General features: G+C 41.4%; 1 protein-coding gene across 3 annotated transcripts; it reads right to left on the bottom strand.

The window, feature by feature from the left end:
• Window positions 1-668: 668 nt before the first annotated feature.
• Window positions 669-14698, bottom strand: LOC143286404 (DDB1- and CUL4-associated factor 7). Of its 3 annotated transcripts, none has more exons than XM_076593962.1 (10): window positions 14591-14698; window positions 13449-13506; window positions 12066-12224; window positions 10547-10648; window positions 8818-8916; window positions 8071-8184; window positions 7552-7684; window positions 5775-5926; window positions 3484-3601; window positions 669-2198 (listed from the first exon to the last, which is right to left on the bottom strand). In XM_076593962.1, exons 2-10 carry the CDS (start codon window positions 13449-13451, stop codon window positions 2026-2028), a joined length of 1053 nt encoding a protein of 350 aa, XP_076450077.1. In that variant the 5' UTR covers window positions 13452-13506; window positions 14591-14698; the 3' UTR covers window positions 669-2025. The 3 variants fall into 3 exon arrangements, with proteins under 3 accessions (XP_076450077.1, XP_076450078.1, XP_076450076.1); XM_076593961.1 differs by having other exon boundaries at window positions 670-2198; window positions 12066-12227; XM_076593963.1 differs by lacking the exon at window positions 13449-13506 and having other exon boundaries at window positions 12066-12227; window positions 14591-14669.
• Between the last annotated feature and the right edge of the window lie 5763 nt (window positions 14699-20461).

The raw sequence follows: 20461 nt of genomic DNA, 5'->3' as shown, positions 1-20461 counted from the left end.
TTGCTGATGGACCACTGACTGTTCTGTATAGCTGATGGACCACTGACTGTTCTGTATAGCTACCACCGACTGTTCTGCATTGCTGATGGACCACTGACTGTTCTGTATTGATGATGAACCACTGACTGTTCTGCATTGCTGATGGACCACTGACTGTTCTGTATTGCTGATGGACCACTGACTGTTCTGTATTGCTGATGGACCACTGACTGTTCTGTATTGCTGATGGACCACTGACTGTTCTGTATAGCTACCACTGACTGTTCTGTATTGCTGATGGACCACTGACTGTTCTGTATAGATGATGGACCACTGACTGTTCTGTATAGCTACCACTGACTGTTCTGTATTGCTGATGGACCACTGACTGTTCTGTATTGCTGATGGACCACTGACTGTTTAGTATAGCTGATGGACCACTGACTGCTGATGGACCACTGACTGTTCTGTATTGATGATGGACCACTGACTGTTCTGTATTGCTGATGGACCACTGACTGTTCTGTGTTGCTGATGGACCACTGACTGTTCTGTATAGCTGATGGACCATTGACTGTTCTATATTGTTGATGGACCACTGACTGTTCTGTATTGTTAATGGACCACTGAATGTTCTGTATAGCTGATGGACCACTGAATGTTCTGTATTGTTGATGGACCACTGAATGTTCTGTATTGCTGATGGACCACTGACTGTTCTGTATTGATGATGGACCACTGACTGTTCTGTATGGCTGATGGACCACTGACTGTTCTATATTGTTGATGGACCAATGACTGTTCTGTATTGCTGATGGACCAATGACTGCTGATGGACCACTGACTGTTTAGTATTATTCTCAACATGTTTTCTTGCTATTGGGCCAGCAGAGAAGAAAATCAGTTAAAAAAAAAATAAAAAATAAAAATAAAAATCATAAGCTTCATGGCGGTCATCTACTTATTAAGAACTTCAAGTGCCTTTCACGTGTATGACCGTTTTCAACCCCACAATACAGGCAGCTACAATCCACACTATGAGGCATCAGAACAAATCATATTCAACACCTTGCAGTAAAAACTTCCATCACATTTTCAGGCTGGAGTCAAGAACAATGATTGTGACAAACTAAAAAAAAAAGCAAAAAACCAAAAGATAGTGGAAAAGAACTGCCGACGTGAATCAACACGCATACACATTTACTCTCTACCCTCCCTCTCTCTTGCTTTGTCCTGTTTTGTATGTATGTGCTGCGGACTGAACCACAGATCCACCAAACAAAGCAAGAAATGATCCTTAAAGAGTAGTCATTATCAACTTGAGTCTTTTCCTTTTTGTTTTATAACTTTCTTTCCCTTTCAGTCAAGTATCTGTGACTTCAACATATTCTAAAAGGACTAAAAGTTGTTTGGGTTTTTTTTAATTTCCGCATTCTCTCAATACGTTTTCAAACATACACTTGACGCTGACCACAACTGCGCTTGCTCTGCTACGAATGTGGAAAGTGATTTGTTCCATGATTTGCTCTTCACGTAGCGACATGTACACTCCATTTTAAACATGACCAATGTTCCAAACAAAGCATATATCTACACATCCGGCGGAACAGACGTCAGCAGACAGTGAGTTATGATGGAGCGGGAACTGCCTTCCTCAAGAGTTGCCTCACTTTGGGAAGTTACTTCTGACTGGTTTTTAAAACACACACACACACGTGCGCACACACACACACACACTTGTGAACATCCATGTACATGCATATTTACACACACACACACACTCCACACACACATACACACACACACACTTGTTTATATTTACATACACACCACACACACAACACATACAAACACACACACACCACACACACACACAAACACAACTGAAAACCACCTTTTCTCTCTCCCACGTCTCTCTCCTAAACGACCCACACCACCACGTGACAACTGTGTGTGTGCAGAGCCGGGAGCAGTCGGGACGGGCCAAGGGACATCATCATCACCTCACCCCCCCCCACCCCATCCCTCCTCTCCCTCACACACAGCTCACACCCGGAGGATCTCCATGCAGTTGTTGTAGCAGATGGCGATCCAGTCGGGCTGGGTGGAGGACCACTGGATCTGGTTGATCTCCCCTCCGGCGGTGTAGGCCAGGATAGGGTCCTCTATAGCGCGCGGCATCTGCTGGATGTCCCAGATCAGGGCCTGGTGGTCGTCCCCTGTCACGCATTTCAGTGTGTTAAATCATATGGCTGTCTGTGTTGTCGTTCGTTATCAAATCACTGTCATTATCGCTATTGTCATTGTTGTTATCGTTATCGTCATTGTCATTGCTATCGTCACTGTCATTGTTATTGTCAGTGTCGTTATCGTTATCTAAATTGTCATTGTTATCATTACTGTCGTTGTCACTGTTATCATTACTGTCGTTGTCACTGTTTTCATTACTGTCATTGTTATCGCTATAACAATGTCATCATTATCGTCATTGTTGCTGTCATCATTATCATCACTGTCGTTGTTATCACTACAAAAAATCATATCTTGAAACAGGTATTACACAGAACACTCTCCCCCAACAGGTTTATCACTTATTCAAAGCCAAAAATAAAAAGAACAGAATAAAAAACACCCAGTCACTGAATGTACAGGTGAACTGGGAGGTCTGAACCTCTAAATACCTTCTAAATTTTATCAAAAGGGATATCGCACTGGGGGTGTAAATGCAAAACCTGTGTATTGCTATACGTGTGAGCGTCTCACATGCATTCTTGTACGCATGTATGTGACTGTGTGCCTCTGTGTATATGAGTAACACAGTGGTAATTCAATGCAACCCAACAATCTAACGCAGATATGCTGATACTCTATAACTGCGAGTCACTGTGCATGTCTCCTGAAGCACACCCATGTGTGGCACTCGTGTGCCTGTTTCCATGTACGGACACACTTCAAACTTTCATTTGTTTCAGCACTGTCTTTCAACATATTCCGAATTATTTTTCCTTTTTTGAACAGAACTGACACTACCACTTCATGCCGTTAACAAGTACGCCTGGTTCAAAGATACAGAAAAAGGCAAAACGCTGACATACTTCTTCTTCTTCATTCATGGGCATCAACTCTCACGTTCACTTGTATTTTCACGAGTGGGCTTTTACCTGTATGACCGTTTTTACCCCGCCAAGTTGGTAGCCTTACTCCGTTTTCAGGGGTGTGCATGCTGGGTATGTTCTTGTTTCCATTACCCACCGAACGCTGACATGGATTACAGGATCTTTAATGTGCGCATTTGATCTTCTGCTTGCGTATACACATGAAGGGGGTTCAGGCACAAGCAGGTCAGCAAAATATGTTGACATGGGAGATCGGAAAAATCTCCACCCTTTACCCACCAGGCGCCCTTAACTGAGATTCGAACATGGGACCTTCAGATTGAAAGTCCAACACTTTAACCACTCAGCTAATTGCGCCCGTCATGTGACATACACCCAGTGTACTGACCGGCAGTGCAGATGTGACAAGAGGAGTGGGGTGCCCACCCGATGCCGTTCACACAGGCACGGTGGTTGTTCAGTCGAGCCACAGGGGTGCAGGGAACTCGCACATCCAGGATGATCACCTGCGGAGACAAAAACACAAATCTAGTTATTCTGTCTGTCTGTGTATATAGAGATTTTGTTCTTGGCTGCTAAAAATCTTCTATGAGTCAATGTACAATCAGCTCAGTTAAGGTGTATACTTTAAAATGAAAAAAAATTAACTATATTTGTTTTTGAATGATTTGAATAGAACCTGAATGTTTCTGTTGGCAATTGTATTGATGTTTGGAGGTTCATGTTATCCATAAGACTGGTGCCAGCACACAATCCCAGAAGCAACGGAGGAGGGTAATGGATGTCCAGGTCCTAAAATTTGTCATGGAACTGAGTTTCACTGTCTTCAAAGTTGTCCTGGTCCCAAAATTTGTGCTGCAGCTGATGGCTTCAGTGTGTTGTCAGGTCCTAAATCATAGTGCATTGTATTGTATGGTATTGAATTGTATAACTCTTCTGTCACAACAGATTTATCTGTGGGAAATTCAGGCTGTGTCGCAAGAGTGCAGTACCACCCTTTCTTTTTTTCTTTTTTTTTTTTTTTTTGGCTTATCTATAATTGTACTTGTTTTCCTGTCAAAGTGGATCTTTCTTGCCATGGTCAATCCTTTTTTTGCCATTGGTTCTTTTGTGTGCTAAGTACATGCTACATACTGGACCTCAGTTTCTCATCTCATCCGAATGACCAGCGTCCAGACCACACCACTCAAGGTCTAGAGTAGACTCTAGCGGAGGGGGAGAAAATACTGCCAAGTGTGGGATTTCATCCTGTGCACTCAGACTCCATAGCTTCCAAAGTGGACATGATACCACTAGGCCACCACTCCACTGGAGATGACAGCTCCGTGGTCCAAATTTGCTCACCTGGACCTAGAAGATGTCACTGCTCTAGAACACGAGTAATCCAGGTTGCTAAGATTGTCCTGGTAAAAACCTAAGATTGTCCTGATCACTCAAAACTGTGTCCAGATCACAATCATCCTGGACCCATGGCATTAAAGTCACCCAGGTCATAAAACCTGACCTGGACCTTAAATTACCTTGGTCATAGAAGTTGTACTGGTTGTAAATGACCTGGTCATATTTTTTTTCTTTTTTTTTCCCAAACTAATCAACTCAACAAAAAATACAAACAAAAAATGACACTGCATGGATCATGACAGTAGATCTGATCACATGCAACCTTTCTGTAAGAAAGTAAGAAAACATAAAACAAAGCCACAGAAGAAAAAGAAACAAGTCCAGGACACCTTAGCTTGTATATTAGTGTGTGTGTGTGTGTGTGTGTGTGTGTGTGTGTGTGTGTGTGTGTGTGTGTGTTTAAAGTGCTTCATACCCGTCTTTATTTACTGCCCCCACCTACACTCCCGCAAAAAAAAAAAAAAAAAAAAAAAAAAAAACCAGCAACAAAGTAAATAAATGAATAGATAAATAACATAATATACAATAAGAACAACATCCAAAGAAAAAGACCACAACAAACAACCAAAACTAGGACAATGATCACAACCCCATATCCCCCCAACCCACTCCCTACCCCCACCACACTGTCACACACACACAAAGACCTCCTCACCACCTCCCCCCCATCACACACACACACACACAAGGATGCCTCACCTCCCCCCCAACCCCCATCACACACACACACACAAGGATGCCTCACCCCCCCCATCACACACACAAGGACGCCTCACCCCCCCCCTCCCCCATCATACACACACACACACACACAGGGACACCTCACCTCCACCCCTCCCCCATCACACACACACACACACAAGAACGCCTCACCCCCCCCCCCCATCACACACACACACACACAGGGGCACCTCAACTCCCCCCCTCCCCCATCACACACATGCACACACACACAAGAATGCCTCACCACCACACCACCCCCCCATCACACACACACACACACAGGGACACCTCACCTCCCCCGCTCCCCCATCACACACACACACACACACACAAGAACGCCTCACCCCCACACACCCCACATCACACACACACACACAAGGACGCCTCACCTCCCCCTCTCCATCACACACACACACACACACACAAGGACGCCTCACACACACACCCCACCCCCCATCAACCCCACACACACACACACACAAGGATGCCTCACCCCCACCTCCACACCCCCATCACACACACACACACACACACACACACACAAGGACACCTCACCTCCAGGGCGTCCATGGCCATGGTGGCCAGGTAGTTGGGGTCCTGCTTGTTCCAGGCCAGCCGCAGCAGGGGCACGTGTGAAGGGTCCTCGTAGATGATGGTCGAATGCTCCAGGTGCCGAAGGTCGAACATGCGAACCGACCCGTCAGCCCCTGTCGTCGGTAGCAACATCAATATCAATGATGATAATGATGACCATCATAATAATAATAATAATGATAAATAGATAAGATAAGATAGGATAAGAATTACTTTATCATCTCATTAAGAAAAATTACACCAGGTGCAGCAAAAACAAACATAGACAATTACTCAACACAATAAACATCAAACATGACTTAATTAAAAAGAATCAATAAACATATAAGACATTCATAAAAATATATAAAAATTGCATATATTCACTTAAAATGTTGTGATTAATCACTATCGTAAACATACTGAAAAGACACCAAAGTTATCAACTGCATGTATTATATTGCACATTGATTAAGATAAGATAACATAAGAAGAGCTATATTATCTCATAAAGAGATAGTACTGATATGGCATAAACTCCCAACATGATGGGCTCTAAACACCTCACATGGAGCAAAGCATGTATAAACAGCTCATAATAACACACAACAGCACACGAAGACATACAAAAAAAAAACCCCAACACATATATATATCTATATACATCAAGACAATTCTACAAATTTCTACTACTACTACAGTTATGAACTGGAAGTATTTAGTTTCATATTAATAACAGGCACGCAAATAAAGCAATATGAAATTATACAGACAACAAAATGAGCAAACAGATCGGGTGGGACTCGGCAATTTTTCAGTTTTGATTCTGATACAGACAGGGACACACACACACAAAACACACACACACACACACACACACACATGAGATATGACATAAACAGATCAAATGTGGAACAAGGACTGGGCACTGAAAATCTTCCTTCCAAAGCAGTGCCCTCCCTGTGTCTACACAGGGAGGAAGATTAATGTACAGTATTATTATTATTATTATTATTATTAAGATGTCTCATGAGGGGAAAGGTGCACAAAACACATGTCTCTCCTCGCCAGCGACTATGGCCTCAACAGACAAGGACTGGCCTACAAAACAATACATATATAGAGACACTACAGACAAGGGAGTGACTGACACAATACAAAAAATATGTATATACACAGACACTGCTGACAAGGACTGACCAACACAATACAATATACATAGAGGTAATGCGTCCGCCTAGGAAGCGAGAGAATCTGAGCGGGCTGGTTTGAATCACGGCTCAGCCACCGATATTTTCTCCCCCTCCACTAGACCTTGAGTGGTGGTCTGGATGCTAGTCATTCGGATGAGACAATAAACCAAGATCCCGTGTGCAGCATTCACTTAGCGCATGTAAAAGAACCCACGGCAACAAAAGGTTTGTTCCTGGCAAAATTCTGTAGAAAAATCCACTTCGATAGGAAAAACAAATAAAACTGCACACAGGAAAAAAATACAAAAAAATGGGTGGCACTCTCAGTGTGGCGACACGTTCTCCCAGGGGAGAGCAGCCCAAATTTCACACAGAGAAATTTGCTGTGACAAAAAAGGAGAAATACAAATACACACACTTCAGACAAGGACTGACAATTACAACATATACACACAGACTACAAGGACTGACTGACACAATATACAATATATAAACACACACACTACAAGGACTGGCCTATAACACAAAACAATATATATACACAGACACTGCAGACAAGAACTGACCGACGCTGGCAAACATGTCGCGGCCCCCTCCGGCGCGGCTGAAGGCGATGTCGTACACCTCCTTGTCGTGCGCGATCAGCTGGGTCTTGACGTGCCCTGACACCATGTTGACACGCCCCATCACCTGTCCGGTCTGAGGAAGGTGGCAGAATGGTTTACATGCTTATAAATCTGCCAAGACACTGTCCCAGAAGGTCTGGGTTCAAATCACGGTCCCACCCTTTCTCCTTAGTATGACTGGAAAAGCAATCTAATGATAAACCGAGGTCCCATATGACTATACACAGTACAGTCAATGACCATCTCAATGACTACTGACAGTACAGACAGACAATGACCATCTCAATGACTATTTACAGTACAGTCAGTCAATGACCATTCCAGTGACCATTTACAGTACACATTCCGATGACTATTGACAGTACAGTCAGACAATGACTATTTCAATGACTATTTACAGTACAGACAATGACCATCTCAATGACTATTGACAGTACAGTCAGTCAATGACCATCCTACCTCCAGGCCCCAGATAGTGCAGGTGGTGTCGATGGACGATGTGCCCAACAGGTTGGGATCCACTTCGTTCCAGTCAAACGACGTCAGGGGAGCACAAAAGTCAGAATTTTTGTTCTGCAAGGTGAAAACGGTGGTGGGAAGTTCAACAACTGTACCATAGAAGTCACAAATGTCTTCTCCCTGACCCTTATCAATGCAAGTGATACAAAGTTAAACCTATCATAATTTTCCCCGTGATGTGTGAGACAGGTTTTGTTATTGCTGTAATCACTTCAACTGCTGAGGTGACTTTTTGAATGGCTACATTCATCTGTTCATGAAGTCTGTGAACGATACATGAATGTATATATGTACATCATGTATTCTCATGCATACACTCACAAAACAAAATTATCTTCTTGTAATCAGTTTTGACCATTATAATATCAGTCACAAAGATTACTGCATAGAAAGTCCATGTACTGATGTTGAGTTAAAAAAAAAAAAAAAATCTGTTGTTGTTGTGTTGTTTTTTTGAGGGTTTTTTTTTTTTCAAACCAAAAAGTGTTAAAAATTTTAACTGAAATGCAATCAATCAATCTGATTTCTCTGTCACCGTCTTGTACACCAAAATCAGATTTCTTAAAATGTAATAGAAACAACAGAACCCTCTATTATTATGTTTTTAAGTGACAGGGAGACATACAGAGGCACAGACATGTGGTGTATACACCAGTATATAGACAGCACAAGCACACAAGGACTCACGTTGTTCAGAAGGCACTCCAGCCTGGTCTCTGTGTCTCCCACCCTCCACACTCTGAGGTAGTCCCCACTGGTGGCCATCAGGTCAGGGAACACCCCTTTCTGCACACACCCACACCACCTCACAATACAATGCAATAAAACACAAGACAACACAATACAAGACAAGACAATGCAATGCAATGCAATGTAATGCAATGCACTACAATACAACAAAACAGTAAATACACAATGCAACACAACAAAACGCAATGCAACACAACACTACATACTACAATACAATGCAATGCAATACATCTTTATTCATCTCACCGGAATCGTCCACGGGCTCGTCACTCACACCACAAAATTTCTCAAACCACATTCAGAATCCAACGCAAACAAAGCATGTCAAAGGCTGGTTCAAAGAAAGCAAAAGGTTAAACATGTGAAGCTAAATCCACACAAGCAAGTAAGAAAAGACAGCATCTTGAAGTAACACACAAGAAGAGGAGGGGGTGGGAGGAAGGTTACAAAATTATACACATTCTAAGAAACACAGTTTTAGAATAAGAAATACAACTACAGATAAGTATCAATACAAATTGTTAAATGGCAGGTTCGGAACTAAAAATATAGCATTGTAGTATAAAAAAACAACAACAACTAATGACTAAATAAAAAGATCTGTTGCAAAGACACACACTGACACAGTGCATGCCAACAGTAAAGCTGTCTGCTCTGCGTTGCCTTCAGATTTAAGCCCATTTCAAGGCCTTACTTAGGCCATTTTACTACAGTATTTCATTTTAGCATGCTGTACTCAGATAGGTAATGTATGTCTGAGCTATACATAATGTATGAAGGCAGCCATAGTCGTATATGATTACTCAACTAAGCATTTCATTAGAAATGTGCAAAGTGCACTTTATCATTTGAGAATATAATCCATTCACTTCCATTTATTTTGTTTTAATTTTACTTGCTCAATTTTATCTATTAAATGGGTAATTTGGCAGTTTTGATATACATAGAATATACTGTGGAAACTTGTGCTGTGTTAAAAAGTTTATCCATGAATTTGTTTACTGAATTAGCAAACTCTGTGTTGTACTGTGGATGAAATGCCTTTTTCTATGTCATCTTTTAATCAGTAAACATGTCAACAGTTTCCCTATTAGAGATAAAAAGAAAAAAAATATTCTTGTATCTTGCATTTGCCATTTTCACACACCACCAATGTCAAGCTCCATACAACAAATCAGGAAATGGTACTAAACATGTGTGTCAGTATCAGGAGACGATAAAAGATCAGCAGCCCTCCAAGTTGTCAACATTGCCTGTATTCATACTGCGTGGTCGACAGTAAAATAAAAAGTAATTTGAATAAAATGCTTTGTCTGCACCTCCAGCATGACTGTGAATCATCATCCAAAGTATTCAAGGTAAATGTATACATGTCTTCTTTAAAACTGCATGTGTAATCACTGTGCACTGAATATCAGTAGTTTCTGCATTCTATGATCCATTCTATGGCACAAATCAACTCTTTCATGAACATCAGTCGTTTCTATATTCTATGATCCATTCTACAGCACAAATCAACTCTTTCGTGAAAATCACTAGTTTCTACACTCTATGATCCATTCTGTGGCACAAATCAACTCTTTCTGCAATACATTAGCTCCAGATCTGATGAACTTGAACAAATCAACACTTACTACAGTGAGCTGCCAGTAAATATATCACTTACTGAATCTGGAATCCACATGATCTTGGTTGTGGGATAGGGATGGTCAAAAGTACTCTTGGGAGAAAACTCAGATGTATCTTCATCAAGAGAGACAATCTGAACCTGCACACCACAAAACACAAACACAACCCACAATAAAATATCCACACACACACACACACACACACACACACACACACATACTTGACATTTTGATATATTCACAAAAATTAATATCAGTTATTATCACAGAGACTTGTGAAAATAAAATCTGATGACTCAAAATTTGTGCAAATACTGTGTGAACACATCTAAAAAAAATAAAACTACCAAGCTGATTCATTTAAATGCTTTTCATTCATGCCACTTTCACATGCCTGAAGCTCCTGGCATAAACACTTAAAAAGGGAGGTGTCCATTGTGTCAGCTTTTGTTCAAGCATTGTATCCTGAGGGAAAGAAAAGGGGACCCATTCTGTGGGTCAATGAGGGAGTGGTGTGGGGTGGTAGGGTGGAAGGGAAAACACTGACCAAGAAACAAAAAACACTTCAAAGAACCCAACACAAAATATCCAAGCCCCCATTGAAGACCTGCCAAGATTTTCAAGTTGATGGCACTTTCTGGACCTGCATTTGTTTCTGCTTGGTTCAAATTTACAGTAACACAACATAATAATGGACTCAAATATCAGTTAATATTATATCTCTTCCATACAGAGTGGGGAAAAAAAACAACAAAAAACATGCAATTGCACTCACACAATAAATTATACATTCTCAAAACGAATGGAAAATGTTTATGCTGCAATATTCTCGTCATTGTATTGCTGAGCAACAACAAACCAACCAACAACAAAACAAAAAATTAAAAACTGATAAAAGAAAGAAAAAAAGGGGGAAAAACTCATCTAGTGATATACATACAATGCTATTTTCTTGTAAAGTAAATGAGCTGATTTTGTCAGTCATGTCCATTTCAAACTGCAAGGTTTTTTTTGTGAAACATGCTGACCACAGTATTTTCTGATGTTCCCTCTACAGTGATATGGAATCTACTTTATGACTCTCATCTCACTCCCAGAGCCTGCCAAGCCTTGCCGGAGAGCCATGATGAACAAGCACCAATAGAATACTGTAAACAAGAGTTTGAAAGAACAAAACAACACAGCACCCACTGTTAACTCGTAAGATACTGCCATTTTTAAAGGCTTGTTTGTGTAATTTCAGTTTCTTCTCACTGTTTCAGATCCACTTTCTGTGACACTCACATCATGTCAGTATAACTATACTATAACCGGAAATAAGTTGAACTGAGGTGGTGAGGCTTGGACTGATAACATGCAAAAAATTTATCCCCAGATTAAAGATTAAAAGGAGGTTCCAAAAGTTTGATCAATAAGTATTCACTGTGTTTAACCCTGGTATGAAAAAGGAGAATCAGGAAAAGAGGACAGACAAAAGAAATACCAAAAATTGCACAATGAACCATCATTTAATCTATCAATATCATAATTTCAGAGTGTGAAGTTTGTCACACAAACCTTGTTATTGTACTCTTCCACAAAGCTGCCGAGGGCCAGACGGAAACGTTTGTCTGGACGAATGCTCCAGTTCATGCTGTACACTGTCCATGGCGCCTCATACTTGTAGATTTCTTTCCTCTTGCCTGGAGGGGCTGCATGCACAGCCATACTGCCACTCTGCTAAGTACACAATACACAGTTTACAGAATATAGTGAGTATGGTTTCATTTTTTTTTTCTTCTAATTTTTATTCTTAACGGTTAACCTGTTGCCTGACTTGGGACTCAAGACTTACATCCCTTACGTCCCTTTTGTTGCATTGCTGCACACCCACAGGACGTAACTCTCACATCCAATTATCATCAGCAATCCACAGTGGACAGTTAAAAGGAAACGACCTACTTTGATTCTCCATGTCTTCAACAAGTTCTAGAATGTCTGAAGAATGTTTAATTCCCTTTAGAATTGTATGGTTGGTACAGTATGACTCATACTCATAAGTAGTGGGAAATTCCAAAGTCACCTGCAAAATAGTTGGTCAAAATGGTGTTGAATACAAATATATATATATACACAGTGGCTTTACGCAGTGGCTCAGCAAATACTAAAATATATGGACAGTGGGGAAGAAAACCTGTGTAGTGGTGAAGGTGGTCATTCCAGTACAGATGTGGCCAATGATAACCATCAAAACCCACTTCGTGACACAAGAGCAACGTTAACACTGTAACAGTAAGTTTTGTGCCTGAGACTGGTCAGTCTGCTGTGTGTAGCACACAAGGAGTAAAGTAACACTTATTAACTGCGAACATGAACCAGTAGTCAGCACAAGGACTGTCACTCTACATGTGTAGCTTGAATAGTTGAAAGGGAAGGGGGTGAGGAGAGGGTTGTTGACTGTGAGACTGGCTCGCCAGGGAGATGGGGGGGGAACAAGAGGGATGAAGCGGGAGTAAAGGGAGGGGGGATCAGGGTGTGTGTGGGGGGGGGGGGGGTGGGGGGGGGGGGGTATCTACAATCAGCTAGGTGGCCCACTTTATTTTTCATCAAGCTCTGATGTCATACTGGGCCATAAAATCTCAATGAGTTACTCAGTTAGAACTTAAACCTTCAACTCACTAACCAATTAATACTAAAAATAGTAATAATATGTAGGACACCCCTTCTGTAATTTAACTGCCTACCACCACTGATAATAGATTACTTTTAATACATTATAGTAAATATGTATATATATATATATATATATATATATATAATGGATTGCATCAATTAGAATAAATGAAAAAAGTAAAACAATACAAATTATAAGATGCAGTACTTAATGCTATTAGTATTACACATCATGTACAATATTTACAAATAATGATAATCAAATGTATTTCAATTTAATAAACATACCATACTTCAAAGGCAACCCCACGAATCCACTGACTTGAACAAGATGAAGTTGAAAACACTGCACATTCACATGGCAAAACAGTTTGTAAAATATGTGTGAGGTGCGCCTCCTTCAGGCTGGAATGTTTCATTAACTTGATTAAGAAATTCATCATAAATTTTAGGCCTGCTTTATCTAAGTAAAACATTGCTCTCAAAACCTACTTGTTCAAGCAATATCACCACTCCTGAAAGTGGAATTCAACTTCTTTTTTTTTTTTTTACTCTTGACCTGTTGACCAAGAAGTGCTTTTGATGTTTCTATTATGTTTTAAGTACAGTTAGCCATACGGGCAAGATTTTCTTTCTTTAATGCTATTTCAACATCTTTTCACCTTGACTCGGCTAGAGTGATATTGCATAAATGTGAAATGTGTGTGTGTGTGTGTGTGTGTGTGTGTGTGTGTGTGTGTGTGTGTGTGTGTGTGTGTGTGTGTTTCCTGTGAAAGCATGAATTTATTTTGCATTATCATGATAAAGATCACAATTCCATATTTTGAGTGAAGCAAATACAGTTTTAATCTATACAAGCAGATTCCACTGCAGAAAATGAGAAATTATGAGAAATGTATAGATCACCATAATATTAATAAAGACTTTGACCATGTACCAACCTTTAACTATAATAACATTTGACAGAAACTGATAAAATGTGTGTGTGTGTGTGTGTGTGTGTGTGTGTGTGAAAGAGAGAGAGAGTAGGAAAGAAAGGGGGAGAGTAAGTTCGGTAAGCATGAGAGAGACTGTCACTCGTCAGTCAGTAAAGGCCTGTGGTATATGAGAAAAAGGGGCGAGATTTGTCACACCTGAAAAAGTTTAGTAACCCCCTACAATCCCCACTAAACCACACTTTCAAACGATTGAAATAACATATTGACGTTATCTGGCAACATATACTTCTTAATTCTAATAAATCGCGGTACGTGCACCACGTTAATGACGATGTAAATCTGTGTTGTGAATTTGCCAAAACACAACCGTTACGGGTACGCATCGTCGCACACACAATAGTGCTCCACCAAAAATATCCTGTCACGGTTTTCTTCTCTCAAACCAGCAGCTGCACAGTTGAAAAGGAACAATCGATCTGATTATTTCCTTACCTTTTCTCCTGCAGCTGAACTGAACACAAACACACAGCCGATCGAGCGGCACCTTCCCAATCTTCCGTGCGACTTGTGTTTTTTTATTTCACAGACAATGCAGCGAACGGGAGCTGATAGTTTAGCGACAATCATTTTTTTGTTTGTTTAGTCAGAGGAAATACTTCCATATTGATAAACTTTAATATTTTCATTATTTATAGCGTGACATCTGTCTAATAAATTATATACATATAAAAAAAAAATAAATAATACAACGACATGTAACTGAGAAAGACGGATGGAGGTAGGCTGTGCAGTGGGGGGGAGGGGGGAATGGCTATTAATCGTCTTTTTACCGCATTGTAACAAATACATTTACATAAACGTTCTCTGGGATCAGGTGGTGGTGGAAGTATTTTCAAAATCAAGACATTAAGTTATGGTTGATTGTGTTGATGTTGACCTTTGTTCAGGACCACAACTGGAAGTTGAAGCTGTGACACATGCCCTCCAGTGGCTATCGTCCATCCATACGCCCGGAAACCAACATGCCATGATTCTAACCGACTCAATGAACCTCATACAGAAAATTGAAAACGGAATGGGGAGCCCAGAGTGGCATAAGGCAATGCGCAACTTTCAGATAAAAAAAACTCACATGGTCATACTGCCCGGGACATGCAGGAGTTAAGGGAAATGAGCGAGCTGACAGACTTGCTGGTAACACAACACCAACGAGCGGCCTCACATCTAGGAAAATCGGAAATCCTCAGAAAAGTCAAAGAATATCAAAAAGAACAGGTACAAGGCCATCACACCATCGATCGCCTCAAAGAAATAAAAGCAGAGAGCGGGAGCGGCCGTAAGTCTAACATGAAAGGTAGAGCACGATGCTTTGCAAATCAAACAAATATCGGCATCATTTCCAAACCAACATTGCGCAAATTTCTTCAAAACGGAACAGAGTCTCTGTGGGCTTTTCCAAATACAGTAGACTGAGCAACACACTAGACGCCACATTCTTGGCATCAGAGATCTTTTCCCATCCCTCCTGCGGCCATCAGTGGCAGCCTCTGTGTGTGTGTATGTGTGTGTTTGTGTGTATGTGTGGGTCTATGTTTTTGAGTGCGTTTGTGCATGCGTGAGAGTGTAAATGTACACAAGTGTCAGGAGAGTTCTGTGCATGTGTGTGTGTGTGTGTGTGTGTGTGTGTGTGTGTGTGTGTGAGGGGGAGGTGGGGGTGCAGGGAGGAGGTGAGATAGAGGATGAGGTATGTGAGTGTATGCATGCCTACACTGTGGGAGCATCAGGATATTGGAACGTATATATTATATATATATCTTTGTATATATGTGTGTGGGGTTGGGGGTGGGAGATATGGGCGTGTGTGTGTGTGCTTGTACAAGTAAGTGTTCATCTGTGTGTGTGTGTGTGTGTGTGTGTGTGTGTGTGTGTGTGTGTGTGTGTGTGTGTGTGTGTGTGTGTGTGTGTGTGTGCCGTGGAAGCTGCGATACATAGACTAGAAACTCCGAGTGTGTGGAGGAGGGGGTAGAGGAGGTGCAGGGAAATTTGTGGTGTGTGTGTGTGTGTGTGTGTGTGTGTGTGTGTGTGTGTGTGTGTGTTGGAGCTCATGTACGTTTATATGTATTTGACTGTGCTTTCATATCTATGAAACTGCGTTTTGGGGGCATATCTGTTATGCATGTGTGGGTGTATGTGTGAATGTGTGTCTTCATGTTTTATATTTATTTGCTTATTTGTCATCATTGTTGTCTTATTTATTTAATTATTTATTTATTATTATTATTATTTTATCATTATTTTCATTACTACTATCTTTTTTTTTCATCATAATTATTATTTATTTATTTATGTATGTACGCTTATATATATATATATATATATATATATATATATATATATATATATATATACTTTTTTTTTTTCTTTTTTTTCTTTTTTTTTCTCAAGGCCTGACTAAGCGCGTTGGGTTACGCTGCTGGTCAGGCATCTGCTTGGCAGATGTGGTGTAGCGTATATGGATTTGTCCGAACGCCGTGACGCCTCCTTGAGCTACTGATACTGATACTCAGGATCACAGATCATTTCTTTCTTGCATTTTTATACTACAGCGCCACCTTTCTTTCGGTTTTTTTGGTTTTTGTTTTTTGTTTTTTTGTTGTTGTTTTTTTAGTCAGTTTCCTGCATGCAGTTCAGTTATTTGTTTTTTCCTATCGAAGTGGCTTTTTCTACAGAATTTTGCCAGGAACAACCCTTTTGTTGCCGTGGGTTCTTTTACGTGCGCTAAGTGCATGCTGCACACGGCCCGGACCTCGGTTTATCGTCTCATCCGAATGACTAGCGCCCAGACCACCACTCAAGGTCTACTGAGTGGAGGGGGAGAAAATATCCGGCGGCGGCTGAGCCGTGATTCGAACCAGCGCGCTCAGATTCTCTCGCTTCTTAGGCGTACGCGTTACCTCTAGGCCATCACTCCACATTATGATTGTCATCTTACATTTTGCTTTGGTTGAATGGCTGTGAATAATGGGACTCGTAATCGAGAAATGGGGATGTTTGTATTTTGATTGTGTTTTGATTTATTTTCATTTTGCTCACTCTCGTTTTGCTTCTTTAGCTTTATCACCTCTTCAGGGCGAGGGCTGGAGTGTCAGTAAAACAGCCTGATAACTTGGTAAAGACTTTGTCTTCTCTCTCCCTCTCTCTCTCTCTCTCTCTCTCTCTCTCTCTCTCCGAGGCTCATGTTATGACTTTAAGTACCATTGTGTAGTGCATGCAATGACATAATGTAGTATTAGTGTAGAGCCGGTTTCAGGGCGGGGACTGGATGAAAAAAAACAACCTGAAGGTGCCAGTGCTTATCTATTATCCTCGAATAAATAAGAATTTTGTCTTGTCCTCTCTCTCTCTCTCTCTCTCTCTCTCTCTCTCTCTCTCTCTCTCTCTCTCTCTGTATCAGTAATATTCAGTTCTTGTTGCAGACTTTGATTTGATTGTGAAGGAAAACAAAATACTTTTGCCGATTTCGCAATGCTCCAAAATTTGATTCTTTTATCTTTGAGCTTGACTATCATGTTGAAGATCAACCTGAGATGACTACTGTCGGCTCAAGGCACTGAGCCGGGCAAGATCGGCACCGGGAACGGCACTGAGTCAGCGGTGACCTACCCGCTGTACGTATAGTCCATCAGAATAGGGCCTACTTTGTGTCCAAAACGTGTATGCCCACGGACGTATAATTTTTAGGTTCCGGCGGTGTATGCCGTGTCCAAGACACACTGTAGGCCCAGTGTCACGGTGTTTGAACTCATTCCAGCCTTTCAGTTTCCGATCGATTTAGGCTTGCTTTATTGACGGTCATTTCTTTTTCCGAGTTTTTGCTTTTGGATTTTATGGGCATATTTTCATCATGTACTACTGAAGCTCCGTTTGTCCAAGATCATTGTCCAAAGCCGCTGAGGCCTGTCGGAGACGGCCGAGTCTGTAAAAATAAATAAATATACAAATGGAATTTAAAAAAATTAGAAAAACCGCTGTGTGCTGCCGGAACTTAGTACGCCGGACCACATCACAAACTTGGAATTCCCGTATTGCAGTATCGTCATCATTCTCGTTGCTGCATGCGTCCAAGGAGGAAGGTGGCTGAATGGTTAAGACGCTCAGCTGCTGAATGTAGACAGTCCGTGAGGGTGTGGGTTCGAATCCCGCTCTCGCCCTTTCTCGCACTGATGTTTGACTGGAAAATCAAACTGAGCGTCTAGTCTTTCGGGTGAGACGATAAACGGAGGTCCTGTGTGCAGCACGCACTTGGCGCACTGAAAAAGAACCCATGACAACAAAAGTGTTATCCTCTGGCAAAATTATGACAGGTACACAAATAACGTAAGCATGCACTCAAGGCCTGACTCTGAAGCGCGTTGGGTTATGCTGCTCAGTGTCAGGCATCTGCCTTGAAGATGTCAGTGGTGTGGCGGATATGGATTTGTCCAAACTGCAGTGTCGCCTCCTTGAGAAACTGAAACTGAAACTGACTCCATCCATCCTCATAAAAATATGCCCTTGCAATCAAGCCGTTCTCTCAGTGACCTCTTCGCGACCTCAGTACCAGTTACTTCTCCACTTCATACCTGCATTTGTCAGGTTCCTGCGCAGTATATGAGTCAACGTTGGAGGTAGATTAATTCATGGTGACCTCGCGGAGTCAATGGAGGAAATGCTAGGCGTTCATTAATTTTGGTCTGGCCCTGCTATCCACAGCTAAACAATGATGTCGTCAGTATGGGGCTCAGCATGTGATGTCCTACACGTATGTTTTTCTCAGTGGAGCAGGTCTGGTGTGCGCGGCAAGAAAGGAAACGCTGAGCACGTCAACGATGTTGTTGGACAATTAATTGAGCGGTGCTGTGAGTTGTCAGGCTGCTTGGATGCTGATGGGTGTGTGGATTTTAACTGTTTCATATCAAGTGCATGAGCATGTCCCCCACCCATCTCTAGCCTTGATCTCTCTGTTTCTGTCTCTGTCTCTCTGTTATGCACACTTGCATCAACTGAACGTGTATGGCACACGTGAACACACACACACACACACACACACACACACACACACACACACACACACACACACACACACACACACACACACACACACACACACACACACACACACACACACACACACACAAATACTGGCACACCCCCAACCCCCCACCCACCCCCACACACTCACACATGAAAATTCGTCAGTGCGCATGAACGCACCCACACACACTGACATAATGCGCGCGCGTGCACACACACACACACACACACACACACACACACACACACACACACACACACACACACACACACACACACACACACACACACACACACACACACATGTGCTCAACTTATGTAGATGCACTTATAACACTTTAAGTATTCAACATTTTCGTTTATTGCCTGAAAATGCTACAAAAAGACACGTTACAGTTTATGGGTCTGGAATCTTCCTCACTTGATGGTCAACAACTTCAAGAACACGATGCCAACAATCATCAGTCACACTAAGCAAACAGACATAAAAAAAAATTGATTGGGTAAGTTGTGATCGATCCATTCATGCAAGGAACCTGGTTAACAATTTCAAACAATAAATAAACTAGACTGTTATGGAAAAATACTATCATAATTGTCACAAAAATAACGGGGAAAAAAGACATCATGTCTCTGGGTACATGTAATTATTTCCAGCACTGAAAAAATCCATAAACCTAATTACAGCAGTCTCTGACCATCCCAACCCAGTTAAAGAAAACTTTACGGCAACTTCTGCAGATAACCCATTGATGTTTTCCTTTATCAAGATTATTTCATTAATTATGTGTTAATTTTTAACCTAATAAGTCACATCAACTGGGTATCCACTATGGGACCTTTAATTAACCTGTTAATTTTGAACCTACCTAGTCACACCTGCCGGCTATCCACTATGGGACCTTAAACCTGTTGATTTTTTAACCTAATTAATCACACCAGCATGGTATCCAGTATTTTACCTTTTGCTTAACCTGTTAATTTTAAACCTGATCAGTTACACCAGCCGGGTATCCGCTATGGGACCTTTGATTAACCTGCTAATTTTGAACCTAATCAGTCACACCAGCAGGGTATCCACTATAGGACCTTTCAATCAACCTGTTAATAATGAACCTACTCAGTCACAGCAGCCGGGTATCCACTCTGGGACCTTCAACAAGTTAATTTTGAACCTGATTAATGACACGAGCAGGGTAGCCACTATGGGACCTTTTGATTAACCTGTTAATTTTAAACCTGATCAATTACACCAGCCGGGTATTGGATTTTAATTAACCCGTGAATTTT

This window comes from Babylonia areolata, chromosome 10 (genome assembly GCF_041734735.1).
Source record: "Babylonia areolata isolate BAREFJ2019XMU chromosome 10, ASM4173473v1, whole genome shotgun sequence".
Taxonomy (NCBI): Eukaryota; Metazoa; Mollusca; class Gastropoda; order Neogastropoda; family Buccinidae; genus Babylonia; species Babylonia areolata.
The sequence above is the reverse complement of the archived record's forward strand: the minus strand, read 5'-3'. Positions and strand labels throughout refer to the sequence as shown.